The sequence below is a fragment of the Oncorhynchus tshawytscha genome, linkage group LG01, assembly GCF_018296145.1.
Source record: "Oncorhynchus tshawytscha isolate Ot180627B linkage group LG01, Otsh_v2.0, whole genome shotgun sequence".
Lineage (NCBI taxonomy): Eukaryota > Metazoa > Chordata > Actinopteri > Salmoniformes > Salmonidae > Oncorhynchus > Oncorhynchus tshawytscha.
In genome coordinates, this window is record NC_056429.1 from 44,454,608 (window position 1) to 44,475,155 (window position 20,548).

Consider the following 20,548-nt stretch of genomic DNA (forward strand, 5'->3'; position numbering starts at 1 on the left):
TTGGTGGCTGACTAAATACTTTTTTGCCCCACTGTACATGAAGCTAATCATTATACTAGATTTTGTACATGCTGACATTACATGCTTGGGTGCAAATCCCACCCTTGTAATCTAGGGGGTGAAATGTCTGAAAGCGGGAGATGGGATCCTAAGCTTAAACTTCTTTGGGACTTGGCGGCAGTATTGAGTAGCTTGGATGAATAAGGTGCCCAGGGTAAACTGCCTGCTACTCAGGCCCAGTTGCTAATGTATGCATATTATAATTAGATTTGGATAGAAAACACTCTGAAGTTTCTAAAACTGTTTGAATGATGTCTGTGAGTATAACAGAACTCATATGGCAGGCAAAAACCTGAGAAAAAAATCCAACCAGGAATTGGGAAATCTGAGGTTTGTAGTTTTAAAATCATTGCCTATCGAATATACAGTGTCTATGGGGTCATATTGCACTTCCTAAGGCTTCCACCAGATGTCAACACTCTTTAGAACGTTGTTTGAGGCTTCTACTGTGAGGTGGGGGCTAATGAGAGCTGAATGAGTCAGAGGTCTGGCAGAGTGGCATGAGGTGATCATGCACGCTCATGTGAGTGTTAGCTGCATTCCATCCCATTTCTACTGACAAAGGAATTCTCCGGTTGAAACATTATTGAAGATTTATCATAAAAACATCCCAAAGATTGATTCTATACCTCATCTGACATGTTTCTATAAACTGTAATATGACTTTTTGTCTGAACTTTCGCCTGGACTTGCCCACGCACCGTGAGTTTGGATTGTGTACTAAACACGCAAACAAAAAGGAGGTATTTGGACATAAATTATGGACTTTATCGAACAAATCCAACAATTATTTTCAAACAGGGATTCCTTGGAGTGCATTCTGATGAAGATCATCAAAGGTAAGTGAATATTTACAATGCTATTTCTGACCTCTGTTGACTCCACAACTTGGCGGGTATCTGTATGGCTTGTTTTTGTGTCCGAGCGCTGTACTCGGATTATTGCATGGTGTGCTTTTTCCGTAAGGTTTAAAAGAAAATCTGACACAGCGGTTGCATTAAGGAGAAGTGGATCTAAAATTCCATGCATAACAGTTGTGTCTTTTATCAATGTTTATTTTGAGCATTTCTGTAAATTGATGTGGCTCTCTGCAAAATCACCGGATGTTTTGGAACTACTGAACATAACGGGCCAATGTAAACTTAGATTTGTGGATATAAATATGAACTCTATCGAACAAAACATACATGTATTGTGTAACATGAAGTCCTATGAGTGCCATCTGATGAAGATCATCAAAGGTTAGTGATTCATTTTAACTCTATTTCTGCTTTTTATGACCCCTCTCTTTGGGTGAAAAAATGGCTGTGTTTTTCTGTGACAAGGTACTGACCTAACATAATCATATGGTGTGCTTTCGTCGTAAAACCTTTTTGAAATCGGCTGGAATTACAACAAGTTTATCTTGTTTGAGGAATTTTAATTATGGGATTTCTGTTGTTTTGAATTTGGCGCCCTGCAATATCCCAGAGAGATTAAAACATACTATTGCCAAGTTCAATGCCAGAAACCTTTCTCCAAGAGGGTCTAAGTGGCACTTGGAGGTGCCAATGTGAAAATGAAGAAGGTTTGCCTAAGACTGCCACAACAATTACATTGCCTATGCTAATTGTGTTTAAAATAGTTGGGCTATAAGAAATACGTTTTATTCAATAGGGCTAGAGAAAGCAGAATGACAATATACTTCTCATTTCACCCATACAACAATATAGCTTATTTTTCAAGTACAGTATGTTTACAATATCGTAAACAATAGTCTTTACACGTTCCAAATGACATTTTATATATTCATACGGTTTAAGGGGGCACTTTTGTCATGACGACAAGGTGAAGATGCTCTACACAAATGGCACAACAGAATCGTTCAGATTGACCGAAGCACAGCATATAGCAACCATCTCATATAATTGAGGGATGGTCTCCATTCCTATCTGGAAAAGGACAAAGTAGTAAAGGAGAAATGGATGCTGCTGCAGCATTGCTTCTCTTCATAGTGGGAATCCAGTTGACATGAGTGTCTTGATAAGAGGTCAGCTGGTGAACCTACAGTAGTTCATAAACAAATGAAAAGCAAACCTGATGTTAGAATATCACTTCTTCAGGTCACCTATACCATCAGGGCTCTTAATTATTTGGTTCTGTTTAGTTCATTCAGGTGTCATATAAAGATCACATCTATTGCTGGGGTTGAACAACCAACATAGCAGGTTGTCATATCCCATCGAGACTTTTTTCCTATGCTGTAATGTCCATGCATAACTTTATTCATAAGAGCAGGGAAAATGTATAATTTAGTTATCAATGATAATTAGGGTTTCCTGAAATGCACAAAACCTTATGAATATATGATAACCACTGGAGTCTTTGGGGAAAATAATGTCCTCCGGGCTACATGGACATCACATTGTACCATTTGCGTCTCCCCTTTCATGGTCATGGCTAGAAGCCATCCAGCTTTTGTCAAGTTAACGTCATATTTGACATTTCGTAGCAGATTAGGAGAATTTAGGCAGCAGGTTAGGAGAATTAGGTTATGGTTAGGAAAAGGGTTAGGGTTAGCTAAAATGCACAAAAATGACTTTTGACAATTTGACAAACGCTGGATACCTTTTAGCCAGGAAGCCTTATTCAAGGTCATTTTTATTGATCTGTTGTCAGTGTGAGTAGAGTAGGCCTAGGCTACCATCTTATTAAAAAAGATTCTGCTAATTTCTCTGGTCATATAAAGTGCAGGTAGAATTGCATGAAATGTTTATCTCACGCCACATTTTTCCAGTGCAAAGGAGACGTCCCTGATATAGCCTATAAACCTATGCCACCAAGCACTTACTAATAGCCTAAATTATCACTATCCAATCTACTCATAACATTAGGAATAGTATGATTACATTTGTCTGCAATTGTGATAATAGAGGCGTGCAATCCTTTGTCATAAAGACTAATTTTGATGGTGAAATCATAGCTTCCCCAAAACTTTAAACTCACGCGACACATGCTAATTGCTAGACTACAAGCTATCTAGATAGGTAATTTTGGCTAACGTAGTGTTGTTATTAACACCTGGTTAACTTAAGAGCTAATCTAAACTCGAAATCGATCAGACTTGACTTACCAGTGATGAAATGATCGTAGCAGACCCGTTACTGACAGCTGTCAGGGTTCAGGACTTGACAGGCAAAAAGGTTTATTCGCTTTTTTGACAGTTCTTGAGTCTTATCTCGATGTCACCAATGATGTTTCATGATTGAGGGTAATCTGTACACATCTTGTTTTTCTGTTGTCTTTCCTGCCTTGTTAAAGAAGCCAAATACTCTACAGAAAATGACCGTGGTGACGAATCAACTAGTTTTAGGCAATGTTGTCATGCAGTTTGGGGTAGCCACTTGGTTGCTGTTGTCAGAAGAATTAATGTGGTGGTCTTCCAACATGGCCGCCAGGACGCATTGTACGTCAACTGCAAGCCCTCGATTCCTCTTTGATTTAGAAGATACTGTTGCACAAACAACATGAAGATTTAAGTCTACACCATCACTGGTATTACCAGGCTGTTAGCCAGGTAACTAGCGATTAGCATTAGTGGCTAACCTAGATTTAGGCCAAACTTTCTAAGAAAAGAGAAACTAGCTGTTTGCAGGTGTAAGAGAAACACAAACTAATGGTGTAATTATAGAACACTAGGGGATTCATATTAAGAAGCAAAGTGAAAACAGCATCATTGTTATCAACATTGTTGCATGTGCTGCATTGACCATGGAGACTGGACTCAAGTGTCTCGTGGTTGAGGGACAACAATACCAGTATATCGTCAATACCAGTATATCGTAAAATACGGTATATCGCCCAGCCCCATGTAGAAATAAAAATGTTCAGACTCTTTGGAGGCTCCTTAAGTCTTGTAACTTTTTGCAGGGTTTAACTCCAAGGTGCTCTGCTGGCATGTACTTGCACATTTCCGTAACTTGAGTTATTCTGGCTATAAGGCTAGGTGTAGGTTTAGCTCCCTAGGGGTAGCTGAACATGTTTAACTACACCAAGGTTGTGTGCACAATTTGTTTGGGTCTACTATATCTTTGCAGTCCTCTCCCTCTCCATCCTTCTCTTTCTCCTTTCTACTCTTCGGGCTTCCAGTGTGTGCTATAGGGAGAGGTTCATTTCACTATGAGTGTGCTGCTTTGATTTGCTCTTGGGCAGCAGCGGGTTGTAGAGTGGATAGGTTTCCCTTGACTGCTGAGATCACATCTCCCTTTCCCGGGTAACTTTCTCCTCTCCTCTCTTGTTCAGTTTGTTTGTTTGGTCAGTCCTGTCCACTGGTCTGTGTAATGAGCCCCTTCCCCTCATCTACCCTCTCTCCTCTCCTCTATGTTCCTCTCATCTGTTGTTCAGTGTGTTTGTTTGGTCAGTCCTGTCCACTGGGCTGTGTAATAAGCCCCTCCTCCTCATATACAGTCTCTCTCTCTCTCTTTGCTTGCTGCCCATGTTTGTGTTTTTGTGTGCGTGTGTGTGTGTGTGTGTGTGTGTGTGTGTGTGTGTGTGTGAATGCACAAGTCATGGCAGAGCCTCCACTGCAGCAGGTGGAGAGGTAGTGATGGAATGAGTGGAAACGCAGGATGAGCAAGAACACACATGGTCCCCCCCTACCTCCTTCAACATCCATCCCCCCGGCCCAGGGCTCTCTTTTGCTCTCCCTCTCTCCGCCACCATGGTTCTTCCCTCTCTCTCTCTCCCTCTGAGCTCATTGATCTGACTGCCTCAACGCAAAGCGCGAGTCAGCTGAGCAGAGAGCGAGGGAACGAGAGAGAAGTAGAGTGAGAGGCACAGACACAGCCTTTGATAGCTGAGCTGTGAGCTGGGCTCACAGAGAGAGAACTGGGACTGCTGTGCTGTGTACTAAGTAAGGAGAGAGACGGGGGAGACGGAAGGACAGAGACTGACGGAGGGAGGGAGAGGACGAGAGACTGCCTCTACCTTTGACTGCCTACAAGGATTATGAGGATGGTGGTTGTGATGAAGAAGAGACAGGGGGAGCAGGCTGGAGGCAGGAAGAGCCAGGACTGACAGACCGAAAGAGTGACAGACTGACAGTTGTACAGAGGGTTCCTGGCTCGGGGGTGGGGAGGGTGGGGGTGGGGGTGTGCAGAGAGAGAGAGAGAGAGAGAAACCATGATGGAGGTGCCCAGGCACTGACAACACTATGACACCCAGCATCAAGCACTCGGATTGTTTTACACCAATGTTGTGCCACTGTAAAGTAGCATGCACCAACAGCACCATCTCGCTTATGTTCGGATGCAAGGTAGGAGACAAGCACACACACACACACACACACACACACACACACACACACACACACACACACACACACACACACACACACACACACACACACACTGTCTGAATACTCTCAGTAATGTAGGGAAGCATGGATGAATGGTGGTCAGTATTTGTTTACATGTGTGTGTGTGAGTAAGAGGGAGTCTCTGTGTAATGTACTGTAATAGTCAGCCAGATGGGATCTGTGTGTAATATTTGCCATGTGTGTAAAAGAGAAGAGAGAAAGAGATAAAAGGAACGAGAGAAAGGGAAAGAGAGAGGGAGAAAAAGATGGTGTGACAGAGGGAGAAAGAGAAATGGAGGAAGAGTTGACCCAAACAGAGCTGTGTTAACCCAAACAGAGCTGACGCACATGCTCCAACAACTCTCGTTAGGCTGCTCAGTCTGTGAGCAGAAGGAATCACCGTGTGTGTGTGTGTGTGTGTCTGTGTGTGCATGTATGTGTGTGTGTGTTAAGACCCTCATAGCTTTTAAGATCACATCAAGCATAAATAATGTTTGTATTTCCTCTCTGTGCCTTCACACACGCACACACTAGTGATGTGCTCACTTTAAGAAGCTCAAATTGTTAATCTGGTTGGAGTTTAGTCATGTTTTTCTGGCCACGCTAGACTGAAGCTGAATCCTGACACACTGACATATGACAGCCTCTGTGTGTGTGTCTGTGTGTGTGTGTGTGTGTGTGTGTGTGTGTGTGTGATTAGCTGTTTTTGAGTCTGCTGCATCAAGTCAAGCAGAAACAGAGAATGTATCACTCCCAATGTCCTCGCCAAACCAAGTACGCATGTACTGTAGGATGCTTGCTGCATCATAATTAACATGTCATAATATTGATGCACATAAAGCATGCTACCATGCCGTCAGTAGCACCTCTTAAAATCATCCAAAACAATTATTCTCCATCTTATATGTTTTGCTGCCTTCCTATCGTTCTGTCTGTCTCCTATTTCTGTACATGTTTGTGCTTTTGTGTGTGTGTCCTCCCTGTGTTGTCTTCCGCTTTAGAAAACTCACACAGTAAACCAAACAGCTACTTCAGCTGATTACGCAACAACCTCTCGCTCTGTTCCTCTCCTCTGGGGGGTTCCCTGCCTCCCCCATCCCTCCTCCTCACCCCTCTCACTGTCTTATGTCATAACACTCCAGCTAAAGCACTCTGGCTAAAGGCATCAGCATGGTTCAGTTCGGCTGGCGCCTAGCCGAACTTGGCTAGGCGAACCAAACGAGTGTGCTCACATACTCCCTTAAAAGACCTTTGCTTGAGAAATGAGAAAAAGCAGCAGTGGTACTGTTTGTCCATTTTGAGATGCTGTTGCCTGTATACACTTCCTTAAAATAGTCAGAAATAATCAAAGATAACTCAAGAAATCGGTCATTAACCTGTTGAGTGTAGGGGGCAGTATTTTGATGTTTGGATGAAACACATACCCAAATGAAACTGCCTATTTCTCAGGCCCAGAATCTAGAATATGCATATAATTGTCAGATTAGGATAGAAAACACTCTAAAGTTTCCCAAAGTGTCAAAATATTGTCTGTGAGTATAACAGAACGGATATTGCAGGCAAAAACCTGAGGAAAATCCAACCAGGAAGTGCCTAAGAGAAACAAATCTCCCTGTTCCATTGCATGCCTTCCCTCTATTTAAAGGGATATCAACCAGATTCCTTTCCCTATGGCTTCCACATGGTGTGAACAGTCCTTAGACATAGTTTCAGGCTTTTATTCTGAAAAATTAGCGAGAACGATCACATCGCGTCAGTGGATGGTTGGGTGCCTACAGAGTTTTGCATGCGCAACAGCTTGGAGGAGACATTTTCTCTCTCTCTCCTATTGAAAAAGCTACAGTCCGGTTGAAATATTATCAACCTGAGGATTGATTATAAAAAAGGTTTGACGTGTTTCTACGTACTTTATGGATACTATTTGGAATTTTCATCTGCCCCGTCGTGACCGCTCGAGCCTGTGGATTTCAGAACATAACGCGCCAACCAAATGGAGGTATTTTGGATATAAAAATAATCTTTATGGAACAAAAGGAACATTTATTGTGTAACTGAGAGTCTCGTGAGTGCAAAAATCCGAAGATCATCATAGGTATTTGATTCATTTTATTGCTTTTCTGACTTTCGTGACCAATCTACTTTGCTGCTAGCTGTTTGTAATGTTTTGTCTACATAAACGCTTGGTATGCTTTTGCCGAAAAGCTTTTTTGAAATCTGACACGCCAGGTGGATTAACAACAAGCTAAACTGTGTTTTGCTATATTGCACTTGTGATTTCATGAAAACATTTTTTTTTTGTAATTTAATTTGAATTTGGCACTCTGCAATTCAGCAGATGTTGACTAAAATGATCCCGCTAAAGGGATGGGTGTGCCCAAGATGTTAATTTGGACTTTTTTGCCAAGGAGATCTTAGTTGCATAATTTTACATCCAACTAATATTGTTGGTGCAGTATTTGTCATTGAAAAAAATTGAAAACGAAGACTTTATTGACAAATCCCTACTATTGACCAATCACAGACGAAGGGGCACAGACCTTTGCTACTGACTTCAGCTTGTCTCAAATAAATGTGCCTGAACTATCGAAAAAACCCTTACTGAAGTCCAAAACAAACAAAAAACATCACAATGTGGTCATAATATATGCACAAACTCTTCTGAACTGTTTCTGCTGGGAAGCATGCGGATGCCTTAATTAACACACTCGCCTCGCTCTACACTGGATAAAATGATCTCTCAGAAGTGTTAGTAGGAAGGCAGGCCAGTACAGTGGACTGGTGGTTTTATTTATGTGAGTCTAACTCTTTGTTTCCCAACTGTTTCAGTGAAGAAAGGACCTCCCATAGCAGAGTGATTACCAGAGCTGTGTGGGTAGGATCAATTCAGTGTTAATCTTGGTCTCTGAAATCTAACTGGTAGGGTAGAGCTGAGCAAGGCAGTGTAGTGCAGACCAGAGTACATGTTCATGTAATGCTCTGTACGTAATTGGCTGCTGGGTTGGCGTATGTATATGGGAAGGCTCAGGCTGGGTTGGTGTATAAGGGAAGGCTCAGGATGGGAGTTTGGCTTTTAGAGGAAACATCAGCCATTGGAGAGGAAGAGACTGTTAGCGGCTGAGGTTCACCTGAATATGGAATTGCTGAAGACAAGTAACTTAATTAATAGATGAGCCGAGAGACGAAACTCTTCTGTCTGGGTGTCCTCTGTCTGCTGCTGGAGGTTTCTAAATAAATCACAATTATTCAGTGACTGCAGGTTTACTCTTCCCTCTTCCTCCTCCTCCCGTCTCATTGCTGTCAGTGTGTAGAGAGATTGGGAGGGGAGCTACTGCTCAGAGCGAACAGAGCTGGAGATGAAGAACAGCTCAGAGAGATGAGACAGTTCGATCCATTGCCCATTTCTTCCGTTCCACCAACTCCTCCATAGCTTCAACTGTACAGCTCTACAGGAAACAGACTGAGGCCATTCACTGAAACCAACTTACTGAACTGGGGTGTATGCAGAAAAAAGCTGTGTGTGCCTGCGTCCGTGCGTATGTGTGTACGTACACATGTATCTACAGAACGTGCATATGCATGTACAGTTGAAGTCTACATACACCTTAGCCACATACACTTAAACTCAGTATTTCACAATTCCTGACATTTACTCCTAGTAAAAATGCACTGTCTTAGAGCTAGTTGGGATCACCACTTTATTTTAAGAATGTGAAATGTCAGAATAATAGTATAGAGAATTATTTATTTCAGCTTTTATTTCATCACATTCCCAGTGGGTCAGAATTTGACATACACTCAATTAGTATGTGGTAGCATTGCCTTTAAATTGTTTAATTTGGGTCAAACGTTTTGGTTACCCTTCCACAAGCTTCCCACAATAAGTTGGTTGAATATTGGCCCATTCCTCCTGACAGAGCTGGTGTAACTGAGTCAGGTTTGTAGGCCTCCTTGCTCGCACACGCTTTTCCAGTTCTGCCCACACATTTTCTATAGGATTGAGGTCAGGGCCACTTATTTTTTTTTCAATTTTCGCCTAAAATGACATACCCACATCTAACTGCCTGTAGCTCAGGACCTGAAGCAAGGCTATGCATATTCTTGATACCATTTGAAAGGAAACACTTTGAAGTTTGTGGAAATGTGAAATTAATGTAGGAGAATATAATACATTATATCTGGTAAGAGATAATACAAAGAAAAAAACAACTGTGGCTTTTTTTGTTCCATCATCTTTGAAATGCAAGAGATAGGCAATTATCTGATTTAGGACTAGGCACAATTTAGATGTTGGCCACTAGGTGACAGCAGTGTATGGGCAAAGTTTTAGACTGATCCAATGAACCATTGTATTTCTGATCAAAATGTTGTATCAAGTCTTTTTTTCACCTTTATTTAACTAGGCAAGTCAGTTAAGAACAAATTCTTATTTTCAATGATGGCCTAGGAACAGTGGGTTAACTGCCTGTTCAGGGGCAGAACGCTTTGTATCTTGTCAGCTCGGGGATATGAACTTGCAACCTTTTGTTTACTAGTCCAACGCTCTAACCACTAGGCTACCCTGCCACCCCAGTCTGCCCAAATATGCCTAATTAGTCAATATATACATGTTTCAAGTATATAAATGTGCACTCTCCTCAAACAATAGCATGGCATGTTTTCACTGTAATAGCTATTGTAAATTGGACAGTGCAGTTAGATTAACAAAAAATGTAAGCTTTCGGCCCATATAAGATATGTCTATGTCCTAGGAAATGTTCTTCTTACTTACAACGTCATGCTATTCATATTAGCGCACATTAGCTCAATCGTCTTGAAGGTGGGACACCGATCTGTAGAGATCTTTAAGAGCTTGAGGCCATTCTACTGCCAATGTTTGTCTATGAAGATTGCATGGCTGTATGCTCAATTTTATATACCTGTCAGCAACGGGTGTGGCTGAAATAGTTGAATTTGAAGGAGTGTATAGTGTAGCTGCCATCTGATGGGCCTACCTACCGTACTGTACAGATCCCCCAGCATGTGTGTGCAATGGCAGAGTGGTACAACCTGCCATGTGGCATCCTGTCAAACAGCTAACCACCCACTCAGATGCTCTCAGGTTGTAGCTATAGCAAACCATGATACAAACTGAGCAGGCTACAAACAGACGTACCACTTCTATTCTGTCCTTTGTGAGTCTAGCTGGGCTTGTTATGCCAGGCTATGTGACTGTGTGTGAGAGGCAGGGGCAGAAATAGGCAGGGTTTGCACGTGTGTGTGTGTGTGTATGAGAGAGAGAGAGAGAGATCTGAGGGGGGCGTCCCATAGCCAGAAGGGTACTGAAGGCCTCTCTCTCCTCTCCCTCAATCTCCAGTCACGCAGCCCAAACCAGCCCTGGCACAATGACTCAAAACCTCACACATCATGTCTGCTCCAGTCCTTACACTCTACTGCATGACACTAATTTACATAAGAGCCTGAGCCTCCCACTCAAACATAGGTATATATATGGCTTGTTTCCCCGGTCCTCGAGGTACAGCACACAATACAAGTGAGTGAGTGAGACAAATCCGGAGAGAGGAGTGAGAGGAGAGGAGGAAAAGTGAAAATGGATAGAGAAGGAGAAGATAAGAGAATGAGATGATTAGCAGCATCTGATGTGAGGCTCATTACGGAAGCCAAGAGACAAGGGGTTTTGCTCGCCTGAGATAGAGTATCTCATGATAAGCTGTAGATCACACTATTTACCAAGAGTTTTCATCTTTATTTTTCGTAACTGTCGACATATTACCACAAATGGATGCTGGCACTAAGACCGCACTCAATGAGCTTCATATGGCCATAAGCAAACAGGAAAATGCTCATGCAGAGGTTGGCGCTCCTAGTGGTCGGGGACTTTAATGCAGGGAAACTCAAATCTGTTTTACATCATTTCTACCAGCATGTTAAATGTGCAATCAGAAGGAAAAACAACTCTAGACCACTTTTACTCCACACACAGAGACATGTACAAAGCTCTCCCTCACCCTCCATTTGGCATATCTGACCATACAGTAGTTCTATATTCCTGATTCCTGCTTACAAAGAAAAACGAAAGCATGAAGCACCAGTGACTCGGTCAATAAGAAAGTGGTCAGATGAAGCAGATGCTAAGCTACAGGACTCTTTTGCTAGCCCAGACTGGAATATGTTCTGGGAATCATCCGATGACATTGAGGAGTACATCACATCACTCACTGGCTTCATCAATAACTGCATTGATGATGTCATCCCCACAGTCACCGTACGTACCCCAACCAGAAGCCATGGATTACAGACAACATCTGTACTGAGCTAAAGGGTAGAGCTGCCGCTTTCAAGGAGTGGGACTCTAACCAAGTAGCTTATAAGAAATCCTGCTATGCCCTCTGACGAACCATTAAACAGGAAAAGGGTCAATACAGGACTAAGATCGAATAGTACTACACCGACTCCGAACGCTCATCGGATGTAGCAGGGCTTGCAAACTATTACAGACTACAAAGGGAGGCACAGCCGTGAGCTGCTCAGTGACAGGAGCCTACCAGACGAGATAAACTACTTCTATGCTCGCTTCGAGGCATTTAAAACTGAAGCATGCATGAGAGCATCAGCAGTTATGGACGACTGTGTGACCACGCTCTCTGTAGACGATGTGAGTAAGAACTTTAAACAGGTCAACATTCACAAGGCCGCAGGGCCAGACGGATTACCAGGACATGTACTCTGAGCATGCGCTGACCAACCGGCATGTCTTCACTGATATTTTCAAACTGTCCCTAACTGAGTCTGTAATACCAACATGTTTCAAACAGACCACCATAGTCACTGTTGCCGATGACACAACAGCCTGATCACCAACAATGATGAGACAGACTATAGCAGGGGTGTGCAATTCCAGTCCTCGGGGGTCTGATTGGTGTCACACTTTTCTCCATCCATAGCAAACACAGCTGATTAATCAAATTGCATTCTAAACTGAAGATAATGATTAGGTGATTATTGGAGTCAGGTGTGTGTTAGCTGGGGTTGGGGTAAAACTGTGAAACCAATCGGGCCCCAGAGGACTGGAATTGCCCAACACTGGCCTATAGGGAGGAGGTCAGAGACCTGGCTGTGAGGTGCCAGGACAACAACCTCTCCCTCAACATGATCAAGACAAAGGAGATGATTGTGGAAAAGGAGATGATACAGGAAAAGGAGGACCGAGCGTCGACGGGGCAGCAGTGAAGCAGGTTGAGAACTTCAAGTTCCTTGGTGTCCACATCACCAACAAACTATCATGTCGTGAAGAGTCGTGAAGAGGGAAGCTTTTTCCCCCTCAGGAGACTTGGGGGAATTTGGCATGGGTCCTCAGATCCGCAAAAGGTTCTACAGCTGCACCATCGAGAGCATCCTGATGGGTTGTGTCACTGCCTGGTATGGCAACTGCTCGGCCTCCAAACGCGAGGCACTACAGAGGGTAGTGCATATGGGCCAGTACATCACTGGGGACAAGCTTCCCGCCATCCAGGACCTCTATTCCAGGCGGTGTCAGCGTTTATGTAAGGACATCTCTCTCAGCAGACAAAACATTACAAACACCTAGCAGCAAAGTAGATTGGTCACGAAATTCAGAAAAGCAATAAAATGAATTGCTTACCTTTGATGATCTTCGGATGTTTGCACTCACAAGACTGCCAGTTACACAATAAATGTTCCTTTTGTTCCATAAAGATGATTTTATATCCAATATGGTCCATTTGGTTGGCGCGTTATGTTCAGAATTCCACAGCTCGAGGGGTCACGACGGGGCAGACAAAAATTCCAAATAGTATCCGGAAAATTCGTAGAAACATGTCAAATGTTTTTTATAATCAATCCTCAGGTTGTTTTTACAATATATAATCGATAATATTTCAACCGGACTGTAGCTTCTTCAATAGGAGAGAGAGAGAAAATGTCTGCTCCACTCTGTTGGTGCATGCAAAACGCTGCTGGCACCCAGCCATCCAATGATGCGATGTCATCTTTCTCGCTCATTTTTCAGAATAAAAGCCTGAAACTATGTCTAAAGACTTCACACCATGAGGAAGCCATAGGAAAAGGAATCTGGTTGATATCCCTTTAAATGGAGGGAAAGCATGCAATGGAACAGAGAGCTTTCAGGAAAAATAGCACTTCCTGGTTGGATTTTCCTCAGGTTTTTGCCTGCAATATCAGTTCTGTTATACTCACAGACAATATTTTGACAGTTTTGGAAACTTTAGAGTGTTTTCTATCCTAATCTGACAATTATATGCATATTCTAGATTATGGCCTGAGAAATAGGCAGTTTCATTTGGGTACGATTTTCATCAAAACATCAAAATACTGCCCCCTACACTCAACAAATAAACAGGGATTCAAGCAAATTTGCGCACAACATTTGAGATAAATAAGCTTTTGATGCATATGGAACATTTCTAGGATCTTTTATTTCAGCTCATGAAACATGGGACCAACACTTTACATGTTAAGTTTATATTTTGGTTCAGTATATATATTTCTGAACGACTCTTCAGGTTTGTTTGAGTGCCTTGTCAAAGAAGTCTCTCTTTTCTCTCTTGTTCTTCGAGCACATATTCATTAGGCCTAGTTGATAAGTGAGCGTAGTTTACGACCAATGTTTTATATTAATACACTAGATGACTAACAGGGGGTGCTGTTTTTAAACCCCCATGCCTCCATCTTGGGACTCTCCCACCATTGTAAAGAATTATTTTGTAAGCTATAGAAATGTATTTATTAAAGGGATACTTTGGGATTTTGGCAATTAAGCCCTTTATCTAATTCCATAGAGTCAATGAACTCATGGATACCATTTTTATGTCTGCATCCAGTATGAAGGATGTTATAGGTAGTTTTGCAAGCCAATGCTAATTAGCATGCTAGCAGTTACCATAGACTTCCAATCTTTGCACTAATGCTATATATGTATATAGAAAAATATTTCCTTTAAAGTATAATTTTTTTAAAGGTCTAACGTTACTGTCCCCACTACAACAACAACATGTTTAAATACATGTAATTTTTATTTAATTGAAGTACTGTATAATTCCATTAATTCCTATGGAGGACTGCTCCTTCTGAGGAGTGCCAATACGTCCGACCAGTGGCTTCAAAGCCTCTCATTGGCAAATACATAGCATCAGCAAGCCAGGGTTCGTGTACATCATTGTTTGCAACTCATCAATTAATTCATTCATTCAGTCATGAGAATGCATGTTTAGGCCTATGCCAGGCAGTGTGATAGCTTTATAAATCAACTCCAGCACCCCTGATGAATAGAAGCGTGAGAACTTTCCATTCTCTCTCATCTAATCCTTAAGGCATTCGCATGCTTCCCATCTTCCCATCGGTCTTCAGCAGAGGGGTTTTTCGGCTGTTCGTGCACATCTTTTTTTCTTGAAGCAAGTCAAAGTTCGGTATTTGGAGTCTTTGCCCATTTGTCGGTGATTGGTCAACTGTAGGAATTCTTCAATTAAGTGTTTATTGTCATTCAACGAGAGATCGTTTTCATGCATATTTTTCGACTAAGATCTCCTCTGCAAAAAAATAAAAAATTCATGACAGATTTCTTAAGTTATCTTTGACTAATTTGGACTATTTTGAGGAAGTGTATACTAGCTACAACGTCTGACAATGGACAAACAGCACTATTTTGTCTCATTTTTCAAAGTGAAGATATTTTAAGGAAGTATGTGAGCACACTTGATCGGTTCGGGCTAGGTGCCAGCCAAACTGAAGGCTTTAGTCTGGCTAACACGTAATGCTCAGCTTCTGGCTCTGCTCCTGACTTCAGTCTGCAATGAGTCGGCACAATGCATCGATAATGAAGGGGGCTGTGCTTTTACTGTTTGGCTCTCCGCTGTCATTCTCACTCAAACACCCACAGCAACATACAGCCCCTGAGTCCCACCCCTTTACATTTCAACGGTTGAATTTTCAAATCCAAACAAATCTAAAAATTACATTTTTTTCCAGCTAGGTTATGCACACACTCTTTCACACACAGATGTTACAGTCTAACACAGTGGTATTTCCACTTTTTCAGCGGGGACATACCACCCCATATCTCTTCCACACAACCACACCTTTTTACATCAACAAATAACCTTCAATTAATTACATTTTCATCTCTCTATTCAAAATGAAGAGAACCAATGAATACATTTACTCAATAGCATTTTATTTTTCAATGTTTTTTGATATGATACTTTTTTATGTGCAGAACCCACTGCAATTGCCAGCGACTCCAACTTTGAATGCAGCTGCTCTAACAATGGAATGAACATTATCTCACAAAGCTACAGTATCAGGAGCACCAGTCTGCTTGTGATAATGATGAAGCAGAATGTAAACAGCTCAACTGAGCATACACATTCCCATTCGAACATTAAGTAATTTAGCAGTAGTACACATCCCAGACCTGATGTACTGTATCTTTGTGGGGTGTGTGAATATACCAGGGCATAGTACTGCTGTTTGGGCCCTCTGCTCTAAACCAGATTAGTACTGTGAGCTCACTGAGTCTTATTTTTAGGTGATTGACAGGGCTGGGAGGAGGGGAGAAGAGGAAACTGGAATGGGTTGACCCAGGAAGCAAATACAATACATCTACTTAGTATCCTCTACCATTTGTATACGCTTTTCCTTAATGGCATGCTACATAAGTGTATTTTTAAATGTTTTGGAATGGCCATGTTCCCGTGGCATTTTGAATGTTCTCACAATCAAATGGGAGCCAGCCAAAATGGTTCTGATTGGGTTGTTTCTTATTAGCTGGCATAGCTAATCTGCATAGTAAATTGCATGTCTGTTGTCCATCTAAGCACAAATGGTGTAGTCTTTGGTTAGAGTGCCTTCTATTGACCCCATGAAGCCAGAGTAGCCTTCTGAGGGGTCAGTTAGTTAAAGGTCAGACAGAGTGGATAAATTGCAGTATGGCTAGAGGAGAGGGATGGGATGGCACATACTTCCTGAGGCTGGCAGCTGAGTTGACACCGCAGCCGTAAACGGACTGCATTAAGAGTGTGTTTGAGTGTGTATGTTAGGGCATTTTAAATCATTTCACTATTTTAAATAATTTCCTAAGATGTTTTGGGATATCCGGATAGTTGACAGCGTGTTTTTTGTACCTTTGTTTATACTTGGACACTTGTTTGATGCGCAGCCTGCGCAACTCGAGAGAGACGGTGTGTGCTCCAGAATGGTGGGGGATGGGCAGGGGGCAGTGGTGTGTGTGACACTGGAGGGAGAGAGAGAAGAAATAGCCACTGACTTCCGCTACAAACTTGTAAATGCAACAGGTTATCTCCACTACATGACCAAAAGTTTGTGTACACCTGCTTATCGAACATCTCATTCAAAAATCATGGGCATTCATTTCGAGTTGGTCCCCCGTTTTTTGCGATAACAGGCTCCACTCTTCTGGGAAGACTTTCCACTAGATGTTGGAACATTGCTGTGTGGGCTTGCTTTCATTCAGCCACCAGAGCACTGGTGAGGTCGGGAACTGATGTTGGGCGATTAGGCCTGGATTGCAGTCGGCATTCCAATTCATCCCAAAGGTGTTCAACGGGGTTTGAGGTTAGGGCTCTGTTCAAGCCAGTCAACTTATTCCACACTGATCTCGACAAACCATTTCTCTATGGACCTCACTTTGTGCACACTGGCATTGTCAAGCTGAAGCAGGAACGGGCCTTCCCCAAACTGTTACTACAAGTTGGAAGCAGAGAATCGTCTAGAATGTCATTGTATGTTGTAGCATTAAGATTTCCCGTCATTGGAACTAAGGGGCCTACCACGAACCACGAAAAACAGCCCAAAACCATTATTCCTCCTTCACCAAACTTTACAGTTGGCACTTCATTAGGGCAGGTAGCGTTCTCCTAGCATCCAGCAAACCCAAATTAGTCTGTCGGACTGTCAGATGGGGAAGCGTGATTCATCACTCCAGAGAATGCGTTTCCACTGCTCCAGAGTCCAATGGCGGTGAGCTTTACACCACTCCAGCCGACACTTGGCATTTAGCATGGTGATTTTAGGCTTGTGTGTGGCTGCTCGGCCATGGAAACCCATTTCATGAAGCTCCCAACGAACAGTTCTTGTGGTGACGTTGATTCCAGAGTCAGTTTGGAACTCGGTAGTGAGTGTTGCAAATTAAGAAAACACAATTTTGACGCTCTATGCACTTCAGCACTCAGCAGTCTCGTTCTGTGTGACGAACTGACTTGTTGGAAATTCTACTTGTTGCCATTCTATGACGGTGCCACGTTGAAAGACACTGAGCTCTTCTACTGACAATGTTTGTCTATAGAGATTGTATGGCTTTAGGCTCAATTTTATACACCTGTCAGCAACAGGTGTGGCTCAAATAGCCAAATCCACTAATTTGAAGGAGGGTTAACATACAATACTTTTGTGTATATATAGTATATCATCCACACACACACACACACACACACACACACACACACACACACACACACACACACACACACACACACACACACACACACCTCACACACACACACACACACACACACACACACACACCTCACACACACACACACCTCACACAGCGTGTATGCTCAGCGTGATGGAACAAAGTCTGTTTGATCTTCATACAGTTCTAGCTGAGTGACATTAAGCCCATTTAGAAGTGCTTAGTCCTCTTCCACTGTGACCTGAAAACTAACAGAAACCTGTCCCTCTCCCCTCTTTCCCCTTCACTTCTCTATTTTATCTTTGCCTCTCACTCCCTTTTTATCTCTTCCTTTCCTCTCACTATCCCATCTCTTGCCCTCTTCTCTCTGTCTCCCCCCTCTCTCTCCCCCCTTCATCTACCACTCTGCAGAAGTACAGGATTCAGGATGAAGATAGTTCCACCCCCCATCAGGACCAAGGTCAGTCCCAGGCCTGTCCTCAGCACCCCTACCCTGGCTTGGAGGGCAGAGAGAGGGAGCTGCCGTGTAGCCACCACGGGACCCTCCGCAGCCACCATGGAACCCTGGACAGGCACCACCACAACAGGGGGGAGAGAGAAGGCACGGAGGGCAGGGGAGAGGGACTGCCAGAGCTGGCCCAGGTAGCAGAGAAGAAACTGTCCCGAATAGAGAACGTTCACGGAAACGTCTCCCATGCACACATCTCTCCTACGAAGGTAGGACACAGCTATGTACTGTACATGTGTGAATTGTTAACACAGAGAAACATGCAATACATTATTGCATGCAACATGAAAGTGAAACGTAGCCTTTGTTGATGTACTGTATGACCCTGCTCCCCCTCCGTCCTCTTCTTCTTTCTCTTTATCTGGTCTTCACTTTCCTATTTACACACACTGTACCTTATCCCACACTCTTAGCACACACTCATACACAATATCCCCCTGCAGTGCTTGCATCAACACACAAAGCATAAGAGGAATGAGAAATTCTTCCATGACTGTTTAAACACATCCCAATGTTTGCATAGACTCCCCCCAGCAAACTGGGAACATTCCCAGAACATTAGCTAAGATTATAGTTAAGGTTTTATCAGATAATGGTTTTGACAAAAATATATATTTTTATGTTTTAATTTAAATATTCTCTTTTTTAGTTGTTGAATTTTACACCTTTTTCTCCCCAATTTCGGGGTATCCAATTGTTTTAGTAGCTACTATCTTGTCTCATCGCTACAACTTCCGTACAGGCTCGGGAGAGACAAAGGTTGAAAGTCATGTGTCCTCTGATACACACCCTAACCAAGCTGCACTGCTTCTTAACACAGCGTGCATCCAACCCGGAAGCCAGCCGCACCAATGTGTTGGAGGAAACACCGTGCACCTGGCAACCTTGGTTAGCGCGCACTGCGCCCGGCCCGCCACAGGAGTCTCTGGTGCGCGATGAGACAAGGACATCCCTACCGGCCAAGACCTCCCTAACCCAGACGACGCTAGGCCAATTGTGCATCGCCCCACGGACCTCCCGGTAATGGCCGGTTATGACAGAGCCTGGGCGCGAACCCAGAGTCTCTGATGGCACAGCTGGCGCTGCAGTACCCTTAACCCTTAACCACTGCCCCACCCGGGAGGCCCCCTAATTTAAATAGTCTCTATAACAACCACCACAGAATATTCTAAAAAAAGTTAATTAGGTTTCCAGGTAATGTAATAGCACAATGTACCAGTAATGTTTTCCCAGCAAACCAAAATTGGTTCTGTGAAAGCTCCCACATTTTGTCATATCACAAAAACTGTCCAGTTGTGAAGAACAGCCTTTCAGAGTTCTTTAAATGTTCCCAGAACATGAATTAGGTTGTGGGAATAGTATGAGCGATTGGTTCCCAAAACACAAAATATGCTCAGTTACATTCATACAACGTTTAAGTTAGCTTGCACAGGACATTCCATTAATGTTGCAATAATATTATTGGGATATTGAGACAGGTTGCACAAAACATTCCCACAATGTTGCATACTGTTCCACAATTTCCAAATAAGTAAGTTTTTATGAGATTCATATCATTTTTGTTTTAGGTTTAACATAATATTCCATTGATGTTCACGCTATATACATTTTACTTGTCGTGGAGGTCCTCCAAACATTTCTAGAACATTTAGAAAATGTTTTACCTAACATTCTTAGCATGCATATTTGTAGCTCCTTTTAAAGCAGATTGGGATACATCCCCATTATGTTTCTCTCCAGATTGAATGGCAATTCACATTTGAGGACTGTATTGAAGTCCCACTAGAAGGTGTGAAAGATACACATGGCATTTTAATTTCATTCATATGATACTGAAAAGCATTTAATCATACAAACACAAGTTTTACCATTAATTTGTTGACAAACTGCACATTATTTCATTCATAGAACATTTAATCATACACACAAAACTGTGTTTTTTACACATTATATGTTGACAATATGCACATGTTGGGTTTGAACCTGCACTGTTTGGTTCCCAAGACAGGTCTTTTGTCCTTCACCTGGGAAGCTCTCTTATTTACATTTTTCGGAATATGGCCATAGCAGTATGGACAATCAGGAACTCCATGCTTCTGTTTTAGTCTTCTTAGACATAATTAACCCATGGACATACTGGTAACTGGGTTATTCGTCATCGCTTCACCCATCCTCTCTA

At 42.6% G+C, this 20,548-nt stretch overlaps 1 protein-coding gene across 2 annotated transcripts in view; it reads left to right on the forward strand.

Annotated features, from left to right (window-relative positions):
- The first annotated feature begins 5,197 nt into the window (after positions 1–5,197).
- LOC112251094 (discs large homolog 1-like protein) overlaps positions 5,198–20,548 on the forward strand; it is a 205,072-nt gene continuing 189,721 nt past the window's right edge. For both annotated transcript variants that reach the window (XM_024421790.2, XM_024421799.2), the window contains exons 1-2: positions 5,198–5,353; positions 18,273–18,578. In XM_024421790.2, the coding sequence (XP_024277558.2) occupies positions 5,252–5,353; positions 18,273–18,578 (408 nt within the window). In that variant the 5' untranslated portion in view covers positions 5,198–5,251. The remainder of the gene's footprint in view (positions 5,354–18,272; positions 18,579–20,548) is intronic.